Below are 22,480 nucleotides of genomic sequence, written 5' to 3' on the forward strand. Positions count from 1 at the left end.
ACAAGATGTCTGGTTTGATCCTTCCACCAGCTACAGAAACCTTGTCCACAGGCCCTGACTCCTTTCCAGTTTCCTCTTGAGATTCCCACCTTCCATGCTGCAGGTTCTACCATATGGCCACTTATTCCTTTCCTCACACATCCCAATTCACTCACCCATTTATGCCCAACTCTCTCCTGCTTTTTAGATCTTAGAATGAACATCCTTTCCTCAGAGAATGATCCCTGACTTCTCATGCTGGATCAGCATCTTCTATCACTCATTACTATATATATCCCATTTACCCTGTATTTCTCTTCTGTGCTACTTAACTCTTCTGAAATTACATCATTGGATATGAAATGGTTATTAATTATCTGTCTGTCTTGGTAAATTTAAGCTCTATAATGAGCTAGGCATTAGGGCCTAGAAACTCCTGATGTCTGGCAGATATTCTGAATTGAATCACAGAATCAGTAAATAAACATGTTAGCTGTTATGTATGGTTATGGGTTGCTTGGAGCTAGACAGAGCTCCCACTTAGTAACTAGATAGATTTCATGAATACTTAGGGTTTCTGGGCCTGTTTCTTCTTTGTGGTTAAGAGTACAAACTCAGGAGCTCCATTACTTGTTTGAATACAGGTTTCTTCTTAAGTAGCTCTTTTTTTTTCTGCTGTGAATCCACTAGAGAAAAAGCCACATTATACAAACTTTATTTTTTAATTTTTTGGTTTTTTTGAGACAAGGTCTTGCTAGGTGGTCCAGGCAGGCTGTCCTTGAACTCACTGTGTAGATCAAGTGGGCCTCAGTCAAAATGATCCTCCTGCCTCAGCCTCCCAAGTGCTGGGATTACAGGTGAGCCACCACACCTGGCTCACCCACAAACTTTATATTCTTTTTTTTTCTTTTTTTTTTTTTTGTACCGGGGATTGAACTCGGGTCCTTGTGCTTGTGCAGCAGGCGGCGAAACCACTGAGCTAAATCCCCAGCCCCCACAAACTTTAATATGTTGTGTTTTCATTGTCATTCAGTTAATACTTTTAAATTTCCCTTTTTATGTCTTTGATTCATTGAATATATAAAAGGATATTACTTGGTATCCAGACATTTGGGGATTATCCAGCTATCTTTATGTCATTGATTTCTGTGATAACATACTTTAGTTTGAATCCTCTTAAGTATATTGAAACTTGTTTTGCGACCCAGAATATAATCTGTCTTGCTAAATGCTCTATTTGCATTGGAAAAGAATATGCTGTGATTGGGTACAGCATGCTATGAATGTTAATCAGGTGCAGTTGGTTGATAGTGTTAGTCAAGCCATTTATATCCTTCCTGATTTTCTGTCTACTTGTTCTATCTGTTGTTAATAGAGCATGATGTGATGGTGCATGCCTGTAATCCCAGCAGTCAGGAGACTGGGGCAAGAAGATTGCCATGAGTTCCAGGCCAGCCTGGGCTACATAGTGAGTTCAGAACTAGCCTGCACTACAAAGTGAGACCCTGTCTCAAAAAACAAAAAGTTGTTAATAGAATGTGTTGTTAAAATCTCCAACTACAATTATAAATACAAGATGTGATCAAAAATTTGGTGAATATTTAGAATTTTAAAAAATTATTACAAGGGCTGGGGATTTAGCTCAGTGGTTCCATCACCTGCCTCGAAAGTGCAAGGTCCTGAGTTTGATCCCCGGTACCAAAAAAAAAATTGTTACAGTAAAAGACATTATCATTAATTCACTTCAAAATACTCCGTCTCATTTCAAACACTGTATCCCATTGTTCTTGCCACTTTCTTGAAGTCCTCTTTAATGAATGTCTCTATATAAAGTGTGATAGGGCCAGAGATTTAGCTCAGTGGTTCTGCTGCCTGCCTCTCAAGTGCAAGGACCCAAGTTCCATCCCTGGTACCAAAAAAAACCCCAAAGTGTGATAAAGAAAAATACAGTGAATACTGCTGCCATGTGCCATTAAATGGAAGGACAGGGTTTTGAAAACATTGTGGCACATCCTCATTCACCTTATTCACTGGATCTGGCACCATGCAATTTCTGGCTCTTCCCTGAAGTCAAAATGACCATGAAAGGTCAACATTTTGAATTGACTCAGGACATCAAAGCAGCCATGATAGTACAACTAAAGACACTTATGAAAGAGTACTTCCAGAACTGCTTCAGAAGGTGATGACGATGATGGATAAATATGTTTGAAGAAATGAGGAGTAATTTGAAGGAAGGTTAATGGCAATGTGTCTTTTACTGTAACAATTTTTTAAAAAGCCCTGTTTCTATCATGCCTTGTATATTTTTCCTTGCATCTCTCTCTCTCTCTCTCTCTCTCTCTCTCTCTCTCTCTCTCTCTTTGAGAGAGTCTCATTATGTAGTTCAGGCTGGCATTAAACTCACTGTGGCCTCGAACTCACAACAATCCTCCTAACTCAACCTGCTGAGTGCTGGGATTACAGGCCTGGACTACCACTCCCAGCCTTTACTTGGTTTTCTATCAGGGTTTTGTTTTGTGTGGGTGGGTGGGTACTAAGGATTGAAGCGGGGGCGGGGGGGGGGGAGCACTGTACCAGTAAGCTATATCTCCAGCTCTCTCTCTTTTTTTTTCTCTTAAATTCTTTCATTGGTACATTTTAGGTATACAACACATTTACATTTTTCATTGAGAACTTGTACCTTTACATGATGCATCTTTTTTTTTTTTTTTTTTTGGTACTGGAGATCGAACTCGGGTCCTTGCGCTTGCGCAGCAGGCAGCAAAACCACTGAGCTAAATCCCCAGCGACATGATGCATCTTGGTTCTTATTTCTTCCCCATTTCTAGCCCTCCCTTCACCACCTCCACCCTTCCCTATTTACAAAGATTTTATTTCCAATTTTTCCATTTCTCATCATTTTTCCTTTCCCTTCTTTCCTTTCCCCTGCCCCTCCCACTATCCCTATACCTTTGGACCTTTTCTTCCTATTTTGCATTATCGATTATTCATTCTAATCATTGGTACATTTTAGGTATACAGTATAATGACATTCATCATTGGAAATTTGCACCTTTACATAATCTCTCTTGGTTCTTATTTTTCATCCTTGCCCAGCCCTCCCTTCAACCCCTCCATTCCTCCTTATTTACAAAGATTTTGTTCCTATTTTTCCATTTTCTCATATTAATTCCATTCCCTTCTTTCCTTTCCCCTACCCCTCCCACTTCCTTGCCCTTTGCCCCTTTTCTTCCTATTTCACATTACCTATTATACTTTTTAGTCCTTATTTACACTTGCAGTTTCTCACACCAGAGAAACTATTTGGTATTTATACATGTGTGTCCTATTTATTTCACTTAAGAGTGTCACTTCAATGTGCATCCATTTAGCTATAAATGTCTCTAATTTCTCATTTTTTATGGCTGAATAGTACTCCATTTTATTTTTTAAAAACCCACATTTTTTTTATCCAGTCTCCAGTTGATGGGCATTTGGGCTGTTTCCAAGTTTTAGCTATCACAAACTGTGCTCTTTTAATTTTTAGAGACAAGATCCTGCTAGGTCACTTTAAGTTGCTCGGTCTGGTCTCAGTCTTGCAGTCCTCCTGGCTCAGCCACCCAGAGTGCTGGGATTATAGGTATTTACCAGTACACCAGTTTTTGAGATTGTCCCTGGTAATATTCTTTGCTCTAAAGACCCACTTCTGATTTTTTGTTTTGTTTTTTTGAGACAGGGTCTTGTTATGTAGTTCAGACTGCCCTTGAACTCACTATGTATTTCAGGCTGACCTTGAACTTGTGTTGATCCTTCTGCCTCAGCCTCTCCAGTGCGGGATTATAGGCATGTACCATCATGCCCGGCTTCTGAAATTAATTTAATCACTCCTTTTGATTTAATTTAGCTTCATTTTGACTAGTATTGGTTTGAAAAACCTTTTTCATCCTTTTATGTTTACTCCATTTGTGTCTTTATATTTAAAATGTGCTTTATACTATTACTGGATTCTGGGCTCTGGGGTCTCCTTCCAGAGGTGGTTTCTAGGTTCTCCTTGTTTTGAACAAAGAATTGGACAAAATAAGTAAAAAAGGTAACAAGGTTTTATGTTTTATTTTTATTTATTTATTTATTTTGGTACTGGGGATTGAACTCGGGACCTTGTTCTTGTGAGGAAGGCGCCAGAGCTAAATCCCTGGCCCTAAGTTTCATTTTTTAAATTTGGTTGTCACATGTCTTTTTTTTAAGCAAAACAGTTATTGGTACATTTTAGAGATACATAATGATAACATTTATCATAGGGAATTTGTACCTGTACATGATGTATTTTGCTTCTTCTTTTTCTGTCATTTCTCCTCCCTTCAAGCTTTCTTCCTCTCCTTATTTACAAGGAGATTTATATTTTTTCCCTCTATTCTTTTTTTCTTGTCTCATCTTTCCTTTTCCCTCTCCCTGTTCCCTGGTTCTCCTCATTTAAACATTTTCCTCCCATTGCCCAATATTATACATTTTGGTCCTTCTTTCCATTTTCAGTTACTCACAGCAGAGAAACAATGTGGTATTTAAACCTGTGTGTCCAATTTATTTCACTTAAGAGTATGGTCTCAAGGTGAATTCATTTAGCTAGAAATGTCTCAAGCTTATGCTTCTTTATGGTACAGTAGTACTCCATTGTGTAAAAAACCCCACATCTTCTTTATCCATTCATCAGTAAATGGGCATTTGGGCTGTTTCAAAGATTTAGCTATCACAAACTGTGCTGCTATAAACATGGGTGTGCATATATTTCTGTGGTATAATGCTTTAATTCTTTTGGGAAGATACCAAGAAGGGGAATAGCTGGGTAGAATGGAGCCTCTAGCTTTAGTTTTTTGAGGAATCTCCACACTGATTTCCACAACAGGTGCACCAGTCTACACTCCCACCAACAGTGGAGAAGGGCTCCTTTTTTCCACAGCCCCACCAGCATTTGGCTGATTTCTCGGTAATAGCCATTCTGTCTGGATTGAGATGGAATCTCAGCATTGTTTTCATTTGCATCTCTCAGATGACCAGTGATGTTAAACATTTTTTCATATATTTGTTTCCTGTTTCTACTTCTTCATCTCAGAAGTGTCTGTTCATTTCAGATGCCCATTTTTGGATTGGGTCTTTAAATCTCGGCGGGGGGTCCCCTTTTTTTTGAGTTCTTTATATATTCTAAATAGTCCTTTGTCTGAGGGACATCTGGTGAAGATTTTTTTTTCCACGCTGTGAGTTGTCTTTTCACTCTGTTGATAGTTTCTTTTGTGTGCAAAAGCTTTTTTTTTTGGTTCCAGGGATCGAACTTGGGACCTTGCACTTGTGAGGCAGGCAGTGGCACCGCTAAGCTAAATCCCCAGGCCGCAATTTTTTTTTTTTTTTTTTGCTACTGGGGATCAATCTCAGGTCCTTATGCTTGCCAGACAAGCGGCGGCACCACTGAGCTAAATCCCCGGCCCCCCATAAAAACTTTTTAATGAGCTGAGATCCCAGTTGTTGATTATTTGTGATATTTCCTATGTGGATTTTGTTCATAAAGTCTTTGCCTACACCAGTGTCTTCAAGAGTTCTACTTATTCTATATGCCAGCAGATTTAGTGTTTCTGTTTTAATATTTAGATCTTTGATCCATTTTTATTTGAATTTAGTGCATGGTGAAAGATATGGGTCTAGTTTTAATCTTTGGCATATGGAAAGCCACTTTTTCCAGCACCATTTATTAAAGAGGGTATCTTTCTTCTAGTGAAGGTGTTTGGCTCCTTTGTCAAAGATAAAGTGGCATTGGATAGTGCATATTCTAGTCTGTGCCATTGATCCTCAGGTCTGTTCTTTTGTCGTACCATGCTGTTTTATCACTGAAGTTTTGTAGTATAATTTCAATTCTGGGATTGTGATGCCCCCTGCTTTGCCTTTGTTGCCCAGAATTGCTTTTGCTATTCTAGGTCTCTTCTGGTTCCAAATGAATTTTAGGATTATTTTCTCTAATTCTATGAGATATGCTATTGGAATTTTGATCGGGATTGCATTAAATCTGTATAACAATTTTGGAAGTATGGTCATTTTCACTATATTGGTTTTTTCTACCCAAGAACAAGGAATACCTTTCCATTTTCTGATATCCTCTTCAATCTCCTTTTTCAGAGTACTGTAGTTTTCCATATAATGGTCTTTTTACTTCCTTTGTTAGATTGATTCCTAGGTATTTCACTTTTTTGGATGCTATTATAAAAGGTGTTGTTTTCCTAATTTCTCTCAGTGAATTTGTTATTTGTGTACAGGAATGCTATTTATTTATTTATTTATTTTTATGTGTTTTTTTTTGTTTTTAGAAGGTCTTGGTAAGTAGTTCAGGTTGGCCTTGAACTTACTATGTCACCCAGGCAGGCCTTAAACTTGTGATCCTCCTGCCTCAGCCTCCCAGAATGCTGGAATTACAGGCATGTGCCACCATGCCTGGGTTGCTATTGATTTTTGAGTGTTGACTTTGTATCCAGCTATGCTACTGACTTTGATTACTAAATCTAGAAATCTTTTGTTGGAGTTTTTGGGATCTTTTATGTAGAGTATCATGTCATCCTTAAATAATGATAATTTAACTTCTTCCTTTCCTATCCTTATTCTTTTTATTTCTTTCTCTTGTCTAATGGCTCTGGCTAATGTTTCCAGAACTGTATTGAATAGGAGTGGTGATGATGGACATCTTTATTTTGTTCTTGATTTTAGAGTGAAAGCTTTTAGTTTTTGTCCATTTAGCATGATGTTGGTATTGGTTTGACATAGATTTTTCAGATTGAGATGCAAAACACCTATTCCAGTTTTCTGTAGGATTTTTACTATGAATGGGTGTTGGACTTTGTCAAATGCTTTTTCTGCATCTATTGAGGTGATTATAGGGATTTTATCCTTGGCTCTGTTAATATGGTGTATTACATTTATTGACTTGGGTGTGTTGAACCATCCCTACATTCCTGGGTTGGATCCTACTTGGTCATGATGTATAATCTTGATGATTTGCTATATTCTGGCTGGGGATTTAGCTCAGTGGTTCCACTGCCTGCCTCGAAAGCAGAAGGACCCGAGTTTGATCCCCAGTACCAAAAAAAAACCCCAAAACTTATCAGATTTGCTATATTCTGTTTGTCAGTAACTTACTGATTTTTGTGTCTCTTTTCATTAGGGAGATTGGCCTGCAGTTCTCTTTCTTTGGTTTGATCCTTTTCTGGTTTTGGTATCAGGGTAATGCTTGCTTCCAGGAGTGAATTTGGGAATATTGCTTCCCTTTCAATTTCATTAAAGAGTTTGAGAAGTAGTACCATTAGTTCTTCTCTAAATTTCTTGTAGAATTCAGCAGTGAATCCTTCAGGCCTGGGCTTTTCATTGTCATTGGGTTTTTAATTACATCTTCAATTTCATTGACTGATATTGGTTTATTTAGATTTTTATATCCTTGATTCACCTTTGGTAATTCATATGTATCTAGGAATCTATCCATTTCTTCTGTGTTTTCCATCTTATTAGAATATAGGTTCTCGAAGTAGGTATTGATGATCTTCTGGATTTCTGAAGTATCTGTTGTGATTTCACCCTTTTTAATTTCTAATTACGTGGATTTGAGGTTTTTTGTTCCTTTTTTGATAAGGTTGGCTAAGGATTTGTCAATTTTATTTAATCTTTCAAAGAACCAACTCTTTGATTCTTTGTATTATTTTCGTAGTCTCCATTGCATTATTTTCTGCTTCACTCTTTATAATTTCCTCCCTTGTATGGGCTTGACTTGCTCTTCTTTTTATAGAAGCCTGAGGTTCAACATTAGGTTGTTTATTAGAGCTCACTGTTTTTCTGATATGGGAATTCACTGCTATACGTTTCCCTCGTAGGACTACTTTCATTGCGTCCCATAAGTTCTGGTATGTTTTATTGGCATTATTGTTAATTGTAGAAACTGTCTAATTTCTCCTTTAATGTCATCCTTTAATGTCTTTAATGTCATCTGGTTGTTCAGGAGGTGTTATTTAATTTCCATGTGTTTGTGAAGTTCTTGTGGTTTCTTTTGCCATTGATTTCCAATTTCATTTCAGTATGGTCTGATAATATGCATGGGTTAATTTCACTTCCTTTGCATTTACTTAAGCATGTGTTTTTTGTTGTTGTTGTTGTTGTTTGGTACGGGGGATCAAACTTGGGACCTTGTGCTTGGGAGCCAGACACCAGAACCACTGAGCTAAATTCCCAGCTCTACGTAAGCATGTTTTATGAACGAGTATGTGGTCTAGTTTGGAGAATGTCCCATGTGCAGCTGAGAATGTGTATTCTGATGTTGTGGGATGGAACACTCTGTAGACATCTTCTAAATCATTTGTTAAAAAGTTTGGTTCAATTCTGTTATTTCTTTGTTGTTTTTTTGTCTAGTTGATCTGTCTGTGACAGTGGGGTATTGAGGTACCCCATTACAATTGTATTAATGCTTATTTGATTTTTCACGTCTGTTAATATTTGTTTTATATAGTTGGGTGCCCTGCTATTTGGTGCATATTTATGATTGTTATCTCTTCCTCTTGGATTGTCCCCTTTACACCCTTTACAAGGTTGTAATGACCTTCTTTGTCTCTCTTAATCAGTCTTAGCTTGAAATATACTTTGTGTGCAAATAGAATAGTTACTTCTGCTTTTTTCTGGTTTCCTGTCCCATGGAGTATTGCATTTCTTTTTCAATTAAATGTGTTTCTTGGTTGCAGCATATTGTTGGATATTGAATCTTTTTTTTTTTCTTTCCTGTATGGGGGAGCAAATGCAGGACTTTGTGCTTTTGAGGCAGGCGTAGTGCCACTGAGCTAAATCCCCAGCCCTGGATTTTGCTTCTTGATCCATTCTGCCAGTCTGTTTCTTTTAATTGGTGAATTGAGACCATTTACATTGATGGTTATAACTGATATGTATTGACTTATCCTTAATATCCTGCTTTTCTTTAGAGTAATTAAGTTTTTTGGTGTTTTTGTTTTTGGATTTTTGGGGGGGTTTTTTTGTTGGTACCGGGGATCGAACTTGGGACCTTGAGCTTGCGAGGCAGGTGGCGGAACTACTAAGCTAAATCCCTGGCCCTATATTGACTTATCCTTGTCGTGCTATATTCCTATTATTGATTCTCTTTCTTTCCTCTCTGTTTAATTACTTGCCTTGTTGGATTCATTCTGTTGGGGTTCATGGAGTTGTAGTCTTTGTTATCTCTTTCTAAAATGTCCTTCAGAACATTTTGGAGTGCTGGTTTGGTGGTCATGAATTCATTCAGGTGTTTTTTGTCATGGAAGTATCTTCTCTATCAATTTTTTTTTTTTTTTGGTACCAGGGATCGAACTCAGGTGCTTGCGCTTGCGTAGCAGGCGGCGAAACCACTGAGCTAAATCCCCGGCCCATCTATGAATTTTTTTTGAGGGGGGTACCGGGTATCAAACCTGGGTCCTTGTGCTTGCAGGGCAGGTGCCAGAACCACTGAGCTAAATCCCTGGCCCTCTCCATCAATTTTGAAAGATAGTTTTGTGTGATACATCAATCTGGGTTGGAGATTGTTTTCTTTTAGGAGTTGAAATAGTTCACTCCAAGCTTTCCTTGACTTGAGAGTTTGTGTTGAGAAGTCTGCTGTGATTCTGATGGGCTTTCCTTTATAAGTGATTTGTTTCTTTTCTCTAACAGCTTTTAAATATTCTGTTCTTGTGTTGAATTTCTGGAATCTTGACTATTATGTATCTTGGTGTAGATTTTTTTTTATCATGAGTAATTGGAGTTCTATATGCCTCTCTTATCTATATGTCAAATTTTCCCAGCTTGGGAAGTTTTCTGCCATTACTCCTGTGAACAGATTTTTTTGTCATTTGAGCTATCTTCTGCTTTTTCATTGACTCTGATCAATCTTATGTTATTCTTTGTATCATCTAGCAGCTGTTGGATTGTTTTTTATGGTCCTTTGCTATTTTTAAGAAATCTTTCTTTTCATGGTCACTACCTGCAATCTTGTCTTCCATATGCCTTCTTTATGCATTGTGCCTTTTTACTCTGGCTGGCTTAAATTTTTTCCTTTTATTAGTAATTTTAAGTAATTTAATTATGTTATGGCTTGGTATAGTTTTGGTCATGTTTCTTTTTTTTTTTAACAGTAGCAAAGTTTTATTAAAGGGGAGAAAAGAAACAGACTCCGCAGAGCAAGTTTGGGCCATTAAAAGTAGGAAAAGAAGTATACCCTACAGCATGAGGGCGAGCCACCATGGAGCGAGAACACAGTGGCCTGTCATGTTTCTTTGCTTGGAGTTCATTTAATATCTTGGATTTTTGGATTTATAATTTTAAATTCAGATTTAGAGGTTGTTGGCTATTGTTTTTCAAATATTTTTCACTATCTCCCTCTCTTCTGCTTTGGACTGCTTGAAGTTGTTTCACAGCTCACAGATGCTCTGTTTATTTTTACTTTTCTATGATTTGGGGTAGCTTCTATTGCTGTGTTTTCAAGTTTACCACTTTCTCCTGCATTTTCAAATCTATTAATACAATCTAATGTATTTTTCATTTCAGACATTGTGGTTTTCATATCCTCAAGTTTGATTGGAGTCTTTTTAGAAAACATAATTTCTTTGTCTCTGCTTAATACACACAATAGTTCCTCTTTGGAATGTAGTTATGAGAGCTGTTTCACTGTGTACTAATTCTGTCATCTGTGTAATTTCTGGGTCAGTTTCAGTTTCTTATTTTTTCTTTTTGTGTGGTTTATATTTTCTTAATTTTTATGCTTGGTAGTTTTTATTAGGATGCTAGACAATGAATTTTGAGTACTGCATATTTTATTATTCCTGTAAATATCTTGAATTTTGTTCTAGAATGAAGTTAAGTTACTTGGAAATATTTTGATCTTTTCAAGGCTAGCTATGAAGTTTTTTTGTTTTTGTTTTTGTTTTTGGTACCGGGAATCGAACTTGGGTCCTTGCGCTTGAGCAGCAGGTGGTGAAACCACTGAGCTAAATCCCCGGCCCCCTAGCTATGAAGTTTTGTTAGGTGGAATCAGAGCAGTGTTTAAAATAGAGCTAATTTTTTTCTCATTCATGAAATAAAACCATTCTGAGTATTCCACACAGTACCCATGATTTGGAAGATTTTCTGTTCTTACTAGTAGGAACAGTAACTATTTCTGGTCCTGTGTGAACTCTGATGCCTTATCCCCCTAATCACTTTGGGTGATTTTTTTTCCCCCAGCCTTGAGTGGTACATTAATAAACTACATTTATCATCTCCCCAATTTCTTTTCTTTTCTTTTGTCTCTGTCTCCCTCTCTCCCTCTCTCAAGACCTCTCTCCCTCTCTCTCCCCCAAATTCTGTGGGTCAGAAATTTGGTCATGATTTTAGTTTACTTGGTTCTTCTGGCTCAAGATCCCTCATCAGGTTGCAGCTTCTGTCAGGGTTGTGGTTTCATCAAAGGCTCAAGTGGGAGGGATCCACTGTCATATCTACATGGCAACTGGCAAGCCTTAGTCCCTGGCCTCAGAAGGTCTCCACCAGACTGTTTCATCACACAGTAACTTGCTTCTCCAAGAATGAGAGAGAGCAACCAAAAGCATGCCCAGGACAGAAGATACAGTCTTTTTGTAGCCTAATCACAGAAAACATCTCATCACCCCTGCTATAGTCTATTTGTTAGAAGTGAGCCCAACCTACAATTCAAGGGAAGCTACTCCCCAAGTGTGAATACAGGAAAGTTGGGTCTACCTTAGAGGCTACCACCACTGGTAGCTTCCAAAATCACTTGTCCTGATAAGCACTCACCTGATCCTCAAGGGGAGCCCTCTGGAGACCTTTGGAGCTCTTACTTGGTGCAACTCTGTGAATTCCAGCTGCCTTGCTCTCCCTTACTCTTACTTTTCTTTTGAGACAAGGTCTCACTATGTAGTTCAGGCTGCCCTCAAATTTACTATGTAGTCCAGGCTGACCCCAAATTTATGGCAATCTTCCTGCCTCAGCCTCCCAAGTTCTGGGATACAGGGATGTGCCACATGCCCAATGTCTCCTCTACTCTTTATTCTGTTGCATCAGTTAGGGTAGATTGATGAGCTGCACATAGGTTTCCCCTCCTGCACCACAGCCAAGAAAATCTCTGGGCAGTAATCTGGGGGCAGTGGTAGAGCTTATCACTATTTTCTACCTTCCAGGGATGATTGTCCTTCATTGCCTGATGGTCAATGTCTTTAAAACTTTTTTTATTATCTTGTCCAGTATATTAGTAGTTTCAGGTGGCAGGGGAGCATGTTCCTGTTATTCCATGTTGGCTGGAAGCAGAAGTTTACATGATGTTTTAAAATAGCTATCTTCTATTTAATTATATGGCTATAACATGAGATTTAATTACCTTTTGCAGATAATTTATTTCAAATTTTTCACTCTTCTGTGGTGACTTCTGGTGGGGTTATCTTTGCATTCTTGTGCCAGGAAACAGATTCGTAAAATTACTACATCAAGTGCCAGGGATTTAGCTCAGTGGTTCCACCGCCTGCCTCACAAGCACAAGGTCCCGAGTTTGATCCCCGGTACCAAAAAAAATTACTACATCAAACAATGGAACCAGTATGTACTGACTATGTACATTTAAAATACTGATAGTGGGCCGGGGATTTAGCTCAGTGGTTTCGCCACCTGCTGCTCAAGCACAAGGACCTGAGTTCGATCGCTGGTCCAAAAAATAAGTAAATTAAATAAAATACTGATAGATATTGCCAAAATGCCTTTTTAAAAGGTCATACTCAGAGCTTTTTGATTTGTTTTTTGTTTTTTGAGACAGAGTCTCACTATGTAGTCCAGGGTGGCCTCGAACACCTGGGAATTCTCCTGCCTCAGCCTCCCAAGTGCTGGAATTACAGGTGTGCATCACCATACCTGGCTTTCAGATCTTTTTATAAGTTCTCATTAAGCCAGGCCTATTTCTTGTTGAGTTTGGATTTGTTTCTGTTAGCATTTCTTTTTAGGACTTGGAATGTAGCTAGTGGTAAAGTGCTTACCTAGTATGCATGAGGCCCTAGGTTCAATCACCAGCACTTAAAAAAAGAAAAAAAAAACCCACAGAAACACACAAAACCCCACAACTTTTTTTTTTTGGTACTGGGGATCGAACTCGGGTCCTTGCGCTTGCGCAGCAGGCGGTGAAACCGCTGAGCTAAATCCCCGGCCTCCCACAACTTTTTAAAATCAGTGTTATTGAGGTATACTTTTATGTGGTGCAATCTACACATTTTAAATGTGTAGTTTAGTGAATTTTGACAAATTCATACCTCCAAGTAATAACCATAATCAAGATATAGAACATTTTTATTGCCCCAGAATGCTCATTTGTGCCCCTTCATTCCCAGTCTGTCTCTGTCTCTGTCTTGTCTCTCTCTCTCTCTCTCTCTCTCTCTTTCTCTTTCGCAGTACTGGGGATTGAGCTACATCCCCAGTACCACATTTCTCTAATAATCATTTATTTTTTATTGCTCCAATTTGAAAAGACAAGATAAATACAATCTATTAATGGAAGTAAATGAGCTTTGACTGAAATAGACCTGAATTCAAATCAAGTTTCAACCTTTTTTGGGGGGACTTGAACTCCTTGCTGTTATCTTGTCTCTTCAATTAGGCTAATCACACTTATTCAGATGTAACAGATGGAAAGGGTCTAGCACAGGGCCCTCCACAGAGGGACATTCATGGAGACTATAGTGTTTTTCTTTTCTTCTTAATTCTCATGCAAGTTACTATGGTGCTTTCACCACCAACCATCACCAGAGTCATATATGCAGAGACCCATTAATGTACTTTCCTGTGCTTTCTCTTAACAGAACCAGATCCTATGGTGAGATTTAAGGAATTCCAGATCAAATCATATCCTGTACAGGACTTTAGTTCTTGGAAACTTCTGCGTCTCCAGGAAGCCAGGAAGAAACAGGGGATAAGCTTCAGTGGACCAACCAAAACCTCAGGAAATAGTCTCCCCAGGATGCTGGGCCCAAAGATCAAGTAAGCTCAGCTTTGGTAGATAGAAGAAGGGTTCATGTGATTATAAAGGGGGCAGGGGATATGACGTCCATGGCAGAATTTCAGGGGTGCTTAGGGAGGGCAGAGGTGGTGGACATAGGTTAACCCCAAAGGGATGGATGTGTATGTGAGGCAGTCTAGAGCAATCCTAGGTTTGAAACCTAGGACCTGCATTCTCTGCCTGTAACTCACAGGGCCACTTTAAGTATGCAGCTACTTCTTTACTCAAGGCCTCAGCAATTCATGTAAGGAAGAAGGACAGGAAATATCTTCTGGCTGTGATATTCTGTGTATGTGTTGCTGGGCTCTTTTGGCTCTGAGCTTCTTCAGAAAATTTTACCCAACTAAAGGAAGCAGCTATAGTACAGTAATAGCTTACCTTTGTTAAAACAATCTGTTCAAGCCTGGGATGGTGTTACATGCTTAAAATCCTAGCTGAGGCAGGAGAGTTGCAAGTTTGAGCCCAGCCTGGACAACTTGGTGACTTAGCAATAGCCTATCTCATATCTTCAAAAAAAAATAAAGAGGGTGGAGTAGGGTAGGGGGGCAGGGATATGGATGTAACTCAGTGTGAAGACCCTGGGTTCAATCTCCAGTATTACAAAACAGTAACAGCAAACAAACAAATAAAAACCACGAATAAAAAACATTTCGGACAGTCCCATTTCCAGACAGTTATGTTAGAAATGTCTTTATTTTTTTGCAAGTTTGAGCCCCGCCTGGACAACTTAATAACTTAGTGAGACCCTGCCTCAAAAAAAATGGGTTGAGGCTGTCACTCAGTGTGAAAGTCATGGGTTCAATTCCCCCAGTACCCCTGAACCCCCCCCCCCCCAAATTTCTTCCTCTGTATGAACTTTCAGTCAGATAGGCCTGAGCCAAAACCCTTTCCTGGGTGACTTGAACTCTTTGCTTGAACTTCTTGCAAAGTCCAAGCAGGTTTGGCTTAGCTGCATAAGATCATGAGCCCCTTCACAAAACTGGTGTTTAAAAGGACCCTATCTCCTTCCTCTCCCAACTCTCCTTTATATTACACTTCTCTAATCCCTGACAGCAGGAGTCAGTCTCTCTCATGGTGTGATTTTGAATTTTCTCACCTTCTAAGTCATATCCTCCCAGGAAGGGAGCTCTCAGTGTGCAGTGTAGTAGGGCTGGTTATCCAGGGCCTCATGAGCTGGCTGTATTACAGATGAGTTCTCTTTAACAAGCTGTCACATTTCAGATCCAAGTGTACTCATTCAATCAAATGTTTCATGCTTAAAACCAAGTTTGGTGAGCTCCCCAAGGAGGCAGCAGTGGGGGCCTACATGAAAATCCACACTGTGGAGCAAGGAGAAGTTATGCTAAGTGTGCAGAGAGCTTTGTTCATGATACAGTGTGTAACATGAATGAGCAGGGAATGTTGAGTAATGGGAGTAAAAATTTAAAAACACCCCTCTCTGTTTGGTGATGCTAAGAAATAGCACTGATTTTTAAGGTATGATAAGGGTATTGTGGCTATGTTTCTTAAGAATGCTTATATTTAGGAGATACACATCAAAATATTTATAGGTGAAGTGATGACAGCTGGGGCTTGCTTTAAAATAATCCAGCATAGGGCCGGGGATTTAGCTCAGTGGTTTCGCCGCCTGCTGTGCAAGGGCAAGGACACGAGTTTGATCCCCGGTACCAAAAAAAAAAAAAAAAAAAAAAAAAAAATCCAGGAATCAGAGACGAGGGAGGGGAATAAAAAGAATTAATATGTACCTACTCCTTAAGATGAATGTAATAATGTGTACTGCAAACATGTACTAATAAAAATAAAATAATCCAAGAGAGTAGTAAGGCAAGGACATTCCCTCTTGCCACTCTTGGCAGTGTATTGAGAAAAGGAATTAAAAGGTATATAAATTGAGAAGGGCTAAATAAAACTGTCCTTGTAGATGACTGTTGTTTATTTAGACAATTACAAAGAATCAAAAACACTGCTGAAACTAAGAAGTGATTATAGCAAGGTAGCAGAATACAAGATTAATACACAATGAACTATTGTTTTTTTTACACCAGCAGTGAAAGCTGATGCTTAAAACTAAAAATACCGCTTACAATAGCATCTGCAAAAAAAATATTTAGATATAAATCTAACAAAATGTTCAGAATCTGCACATAGTGAATGTAGTTCAGTGGTGGAGCACAGACTGTGTATGCATAAGGCCCTGGGTTTGATCCCTACAAATAATCTACATGATGAAAGCTCTATAACTTTGATGAAAGAAGTCAAAGAAGATTTAAATAAATATAGAAATAATCTGTGTTCATAGATTAGAAGACTTGATATTGTTAAGATGTCAGTTTTCCCTAACTTGATGTATAAATTCAATGCAATCTCAATCAAAATCCAAATAGATTATTTTGTGGATATTGACAGATTGCTTTTAAAGTTTATATGTAAATGTAAACAAACTCTAGCATATCTACATAACAGAATATTCAGCAGTAAAAGGAAATATATCAAGGCTTGAAAAGACATGGTATAATCTTAGGTGAGAATTTCTAAGTGAAAGGATCCAGTACTAAAAGACTAAGTATTTTTTAAACTTTTTTTCTCTTCAGTTTTTTTTTTTCTTTTGAGACAGGGTCTCACTGTGTAGTTCAGGCTGGCCTTGAACTCACTATGTAGCCCAGGCTGGCCTCGAACTCACAGTGATCCTTCTGGCTCATCCTCCTGAGTGCTGGGATTACAGGCGTGTGCCACCATGTACTTTTCGTAGTACTTATTTGTAGTACATAATACTTATATTCCTTGTGGGGAATTGGTACATGTGCATAATACTTGTTAATTACTTTTTTCCATCCCCTCACCCCCAACCATCTTTTGATCCCCTTCCGTTTTCTTTTCTTTAGTGCATGTTTGCAGTACATAACACATTCCCGGTGTGAAGGTGGTACATGTACATACTGCATCGTAATTTCCTTTTTCTTCTCCTTTCCCTCCCCTAACCACCCCCGCTCCGGCTCTCGATCCTGCCCTTTGATAAAAATCAATTTCACTATTTCCGGTTATCTTTTTAAAAATTTTACTCTTTGATTATACTTTGGGTTTCTCATATAAGAGAAACCATGTGATATTTAAGCTTGTGTGTCTGATTTATTTCACTTAACATTATGGTCTCCAGGTGCATTTGTTTTCCTACAAATGACTCAAGTTTATCTTTTAGAAGGCTAAATATTGTATGATACCAACTATATGACATTCTGGAAAAGGCAAAACGATTGTAAAATGTTCAGTGGTTGCTAGAAGTTTGGAGTTCAGGGGATAGGATAATAGGTGAAGCATAGGGAATTTTTAGAACAGTAAAAATATTATGTATGATTTTGGAACAGAGAAAATAAAGCATTAAGCATTTGCCAAAATCCATAGAACTTTACAGCACAAAGAGTGCTTTTTTTATTGTATTAAAGATTGAACCCAGGTCCTTTGCACTGATCTATATCCCAGCTTCCTCCACCTTTTTTTTCCTTTTTTTGAGACAGGGTCTCCCTAAATTGTTAAGTTGCCCAGACTAGGCTTAAATTTGTAATCCTCCTGATTTAGCCTCCTAGAATATTGGGATTACAGGCATGAGTCACAATGCCTGGCAAACAGTGAATCTTTTTTTTTTTTTTTTTAACAGTGAATCTTAATGTATACAATTTGTAAAAAAAAAAAAATTATTTGGAAGGTCAGTGGATTGAAGGAAGGACTGCAGAGATCTAACTATTACAAATGCATGAAATGACCTCAGTAAAGGGGTTGGGGGAAGAAATGTTAATTTAACTTTGGAAGGGGCTGAGAATTTAGCTCAGTGGTTCCACTGCCTGCCTTGCAAGTGCAAGGTCCTAAGTTTGATCCCCGGTACCAAAAACAAAAACAAACAAATATAATTTCGGAAATGGGTGGAGACAGACTAAAGGCAAAAGGAACTACACATGAACCATGTACTCTAGTTTATAAAGTTCTTTCCTATGATGCTATAAAGTAATAAATCTTATACTGCTATACATGTTTAGTGAAATGGATCAATTAAACAGATATACTTACAGCTAGTTACGTATATAAATATTTATAGATACATGTGTAAACACATATATATTTTACTTTGTTAGGTGAAAGAGCCTACAAAAAATGACACCTCAATAGCAATAAGCACACTTAGCACCCAAATCTTGGTTTTTGTTTTTTCTTTAAATAAAAATATTTAATACTGAATTTCTTTGCAATTTTGAAATATAAGTCATCATTAACTGTAGTCACTATATACAATGGATTTCTTGAAATTATTTCACTAATCTAACTGAAATTTTCTATCACTTAAGCAATGTCTCCCCAAAACATACCCCACCCCCAGCACCAGGTAATTGTTCGACTACTTGTATGAGTTCAATGTTTTTTAGATTCTATATATACATAACATCATCTGGTATTTGTCTTTCTGTGCCTAGATTATTTAACATAATATACTGTCTTTCAGGTTCACCTGTGTGTTGCAAGTGACAGGATTTCTTATTTCTTTTCTCTTTTTTTCTTATTTCTTATTTCTTTTCTCTTTTTTTCTTATTTCTTTTCTCTTTTTTTTTGAAAAGCTGGATGGTATTCCACTGTGTTTATGTACCTCATTTTCTTTATCTATTCATCCATTGAGGGACACTTAGGTGGATTACATATCTTGGGTCTTATACTGCAGGCAACAGGAAATGCAGATATCTCTTCAACATACTGATTTCAACTCCTTTGGGTATATGTCTGGAATTGGGATTGTGAGATCCTATGTAGTTCTACTTTTTATTTTTTGAGGAACTTCTATACTGGTTTTCCATAGCAGCAGTATTAATTTATATTCCTGCCAACAGTATGCAGAGGTTCCTTTCTTTCCCTTTCCTCACCAACATTTGTCTTTTTAGGTTTTTGATAATTGCCATTTTATAACTGTGAATCACTATCTTATTGAGATTTTAATTTGGATTTTCCTGATGATTGATGATGACGGGCATTTTTCATATATTGGAGATTTGTATGTCTTCCTTTGAGAAATGTCTGTTTAGGTCCTTAGCTCATTTTAAAATCAGGTGTTTTTCTTGCTATTAAGTTGAGTTAATTTCTTATTTTAGATATCCCTGTATCAGATGTATGGTTTGCAAATATTTTCTCTCATCCTGTACATTGTCTCTACTCTATTGATTGTTTCATTTGTCATGCATAAGCTTTTTAGTTTGATGCAATCCTATTTATCTATTTTTTGCTTTTGTTGTGTATGCCTTTGGGTTCATATCTAAAAAATCATTACCTGACCCAATCTGAAGAAGCCAAATCTTGACTTCTAATAATATTTTCCAACGAAAGAAACAGGGACTTCTTAGAGAAATGGTTGCTTCTAGAACTGGGACTGGAAATATGGAAGATGAGCCTAGAACATTTAATAGTACTTAGAATAAGTCTGGTGGAGGGGCATGCCATTGATGGGGACATGTCAAAAGGACACAGGCCAGCTGAAAAAGCTCCCAGTGGTCAAAGCTGGAATAACTTGAGCAACAAAATTGAGCAGTATTAGATTGTAAACCCATAATATGAAATAAACATCCATGAATGCATATTGAGATAAATGCATAATGAATAGAGAGATGATTTTTTTTTTTTGGTACCAAGGATCAAACTTGGGTCCTTGCACTTGCGCAGCAGGTGGCGAAACCACTGAGTTAAATCCCCAGCCCAGAACATAATGAATAAAATAGTAGATCAAGGAAAAGAGAAATCTCTCTGTAGAATAAATGCAAATAATTTATGCAAATAACCTTCCCTTAAGGAGGAAGAACATAACTCACTGCTCCTTTTGTGTGGACTGTGCACAGTGACTCCTTCTGAAGAGAGTATAGTATGGAAAGGGGTGAAATCTGAGAAACACTACCTCAGCCAGGTGATCTGGGCAACATCAGTAGTAATAATGGTGATAGTATTGCCCCTCGATATGATGTGATGCAGATGGCACTTCTGCAGTCATCCTCTTGATAACCCACATCCCCAGGATAATCATGAGAAAAAAAGATCAGACAAATTCTAACAGCAGAGCATCCCACAAATTCCCTGATTATTGAGTACCCCTCAAATTGTCAGGGTTATCATATACAAGGTAAGGTTGCCATAGTCACAAGGTACCTGAAGAGATATGAAAATGACATGTATAATGTCCTGGTAGGACAGTAGAATAGGAAAAAAACATTAGGTTAAAAACAGGAAATGTATAACTCATTGGCTTCAGAAAATAATGATGTATAATTATTGGTTTGTTCCTTGTAACAAAGATATTTAAAATAACAGAGGCAACTAGATGAAGGATGTATGGGAACTCTGTACTATTGACTCAGTTTTTCTGTAAACCTAAAAATGTTCTTAAAAAATAGACCATTCAAAAGTTAATCAAACTGGATATAAGGTCAACACTCGAAAAACAATAGCCTTTTTATATAGAAATAATAGACTCACTGAGAGAGAAATTAGGGAAACAATTTCTTTTACAATAGCATCCAAAAAAATGAAATATCTAGGAGTCCATCTAACAAAGGAACCAAAGACCTCTACACTGAAAACTATAGCACTTTGAAAAAGGAGATTGAGGAGGATATAAGAAAATGGAAAGACATCCCTTGTTCCTGGATAGGAAGAACCAATATAGTGAAAATGGCCATACTTCCAAAATTATTATATAGGTTTAATCCAATGGCAATTGAAATTCCAACAATATAGTTCACAGAACCAGAGAAAACAATCCAAAAATTCATTTGAAACCAGAAGAGACCTAGAATAGCAAAAGAAATTTTAGGCAACAGAGATATGGCTGGGGGTATTACAATCCCCAACATAAAACTAGACTACAAAGCTACTGTGGTAAAAACAGCATTGTACTGGCAAAGAAACAGACCCAAGGATCAGTAGAATAGATTAAAAGATGCAGAGACGACTACATCTGTAGTCACCTCATCTTTGACAAAAGAGTCAACCATCCTCATTGGAGGAAAGGTAGCCTATTTAATAAATGGTGTTGGAAAAACTGGATTTCAACCTGCCAAAGATTAAAACTAGACCCATACCTATCACCATGCACTAAATTAATATCAAAGTGGATTAAACATTTAAATATTAAGACAGAAACACTAAATTTGCTGGAAGATAAGTTAGGTAGAACTCTTGAAGACATTGGTATAGGAAAAGATTTTATGAACAAAACCTCAGTTGCCCATGAACTAGTGCAAACAATCAACAAGTAGGATCTCTTCTTAGTTTACTAAAAAGCTTGTGCACTGCAAAAGAAACCACCAACAGAGCTAAGAGACAACCTACAATGTGGGGAAAAAATTTAAGCAACTGTACCTCAGACAAAGAATATATAAAGAACGGAAAAAAATCAGACCCCCCAAATTCAAACACCCAATTCAAAAATGGGCATCTGAACAGACATTTCTCAGACAAAAGAAGTAAAAGCAGCAAATATATATATGAAAAAATGTTCAACATCACAACTTTCCATCACCTGTTTTCTTATTCAGGATAAACATCCTCCATTCCTTCAGACATTCTTCAAGTCACTTACCTTCCAGCCTCCTCTGGACCTGCTTCTCTTCAGTTCTGTGTTTCAGAGTACACTGCTCAGAACTGAGCATGGCACCAAGGTGGAGGAGATGGGGATGATCAGACACCTGGGCAGAATGGAGGAGCAGAGGGATGGGCACATGGTGACAGCGGTGGAAGGCTGAGTAAAGAGCAAGAACAATAGGGTCCATACTGTGAGGACCCACAAAGCTGGAATGAAGAGTTTGACCTTGATTCCCTAGAACAGTGATGGTGAACCTGTGGCATGCCTGCTGCAGCAGGCTGTTTGTATCATTGAAAGCTCTGTCCTGGACACCACTCATGTGAAGTGCTTCCTGTCTCCAGAGCTTCCTCACACACACTTATCTTGTTTAGACCTTCAACAGCTTATGAAGAAGGACCCAAGAGTTTGTAGATAGTCATGCTTCATGATCTAGAAACCAAATGGTGGCAGCTGTGGGCAGAGGTGAAGTGGGGTGGGGTGCTCCAGACCCCACTTCACAGTTGCTTTCAAATTCAGAATCTTTGAAAGTCTAGTAGGGAAGATATTCTCACTTTTATTTTGTAGATAAATAGCCTAAAGCCATATAACAAGTGGAAATTTAGATGTGTACTCTGAAACCAGGGTTTTTCTCAATCCCAAATGGCCTCCATAAACAAGTCTCTTGGTTTGAGGTCCCTTTTCCCGAGCCTAAGATAGCTGAGCACTGGAGGCTCTGTGGCCACTTCCCCCCTCCCCTTTTGCCTGAGGCTTGGGCCGGGGATTTAGCTCACTGGTTTCATCGCCTGCCCTGCCTGAGGCTTAATTAATAGCTGAGTGGCTAGAAAGGGGCACTAGATTGGGAGTTCAGCTGCAAGTTT

At 38.1% G+C, this 22,480-nt stretch overlaps 1 protein-coding gene across 1 annotated transcript in view; it reads left to right on the top strand.

Moving 5' to 3' along the window:
* Nucleotides 1-22,480, top strand: part of Cnbd2 (cyclic nucleotide binding domain containing 2) — an 84,418-nt gene that overhangs the window by 38,234 nt on the left and 23,704 nt on the right. The window contains 2 exon segments of the mRNA XM_087189132.1: nucleotides 13,824-14,001; nucleotides 15,242-15,368. Of these exon segments, the coding sequence (XP_087045258.1) occupies nucleotides 13,824-14,001; nucleotides 15,242-15,368 (305 nt within the window).

The sequence above is a fragment of the Heterocephalus glaber genome, unplaced genomic scaffold (assembly GCF_053883595.1).
Source record: "Heterocephalus glaber isolate CG9 unplaced genomic scaffold, H.glaber_assembly_v1.0 deba00001532, whole genome shotgun sequence".
In the NCBI taxonomy this organism is placed as follows: Eukaryota; Metazoa; Chordata; class Mammalia; order Rodentia; family Bathyergidae; genus Heterocephalus; species Heterocephalus glaber.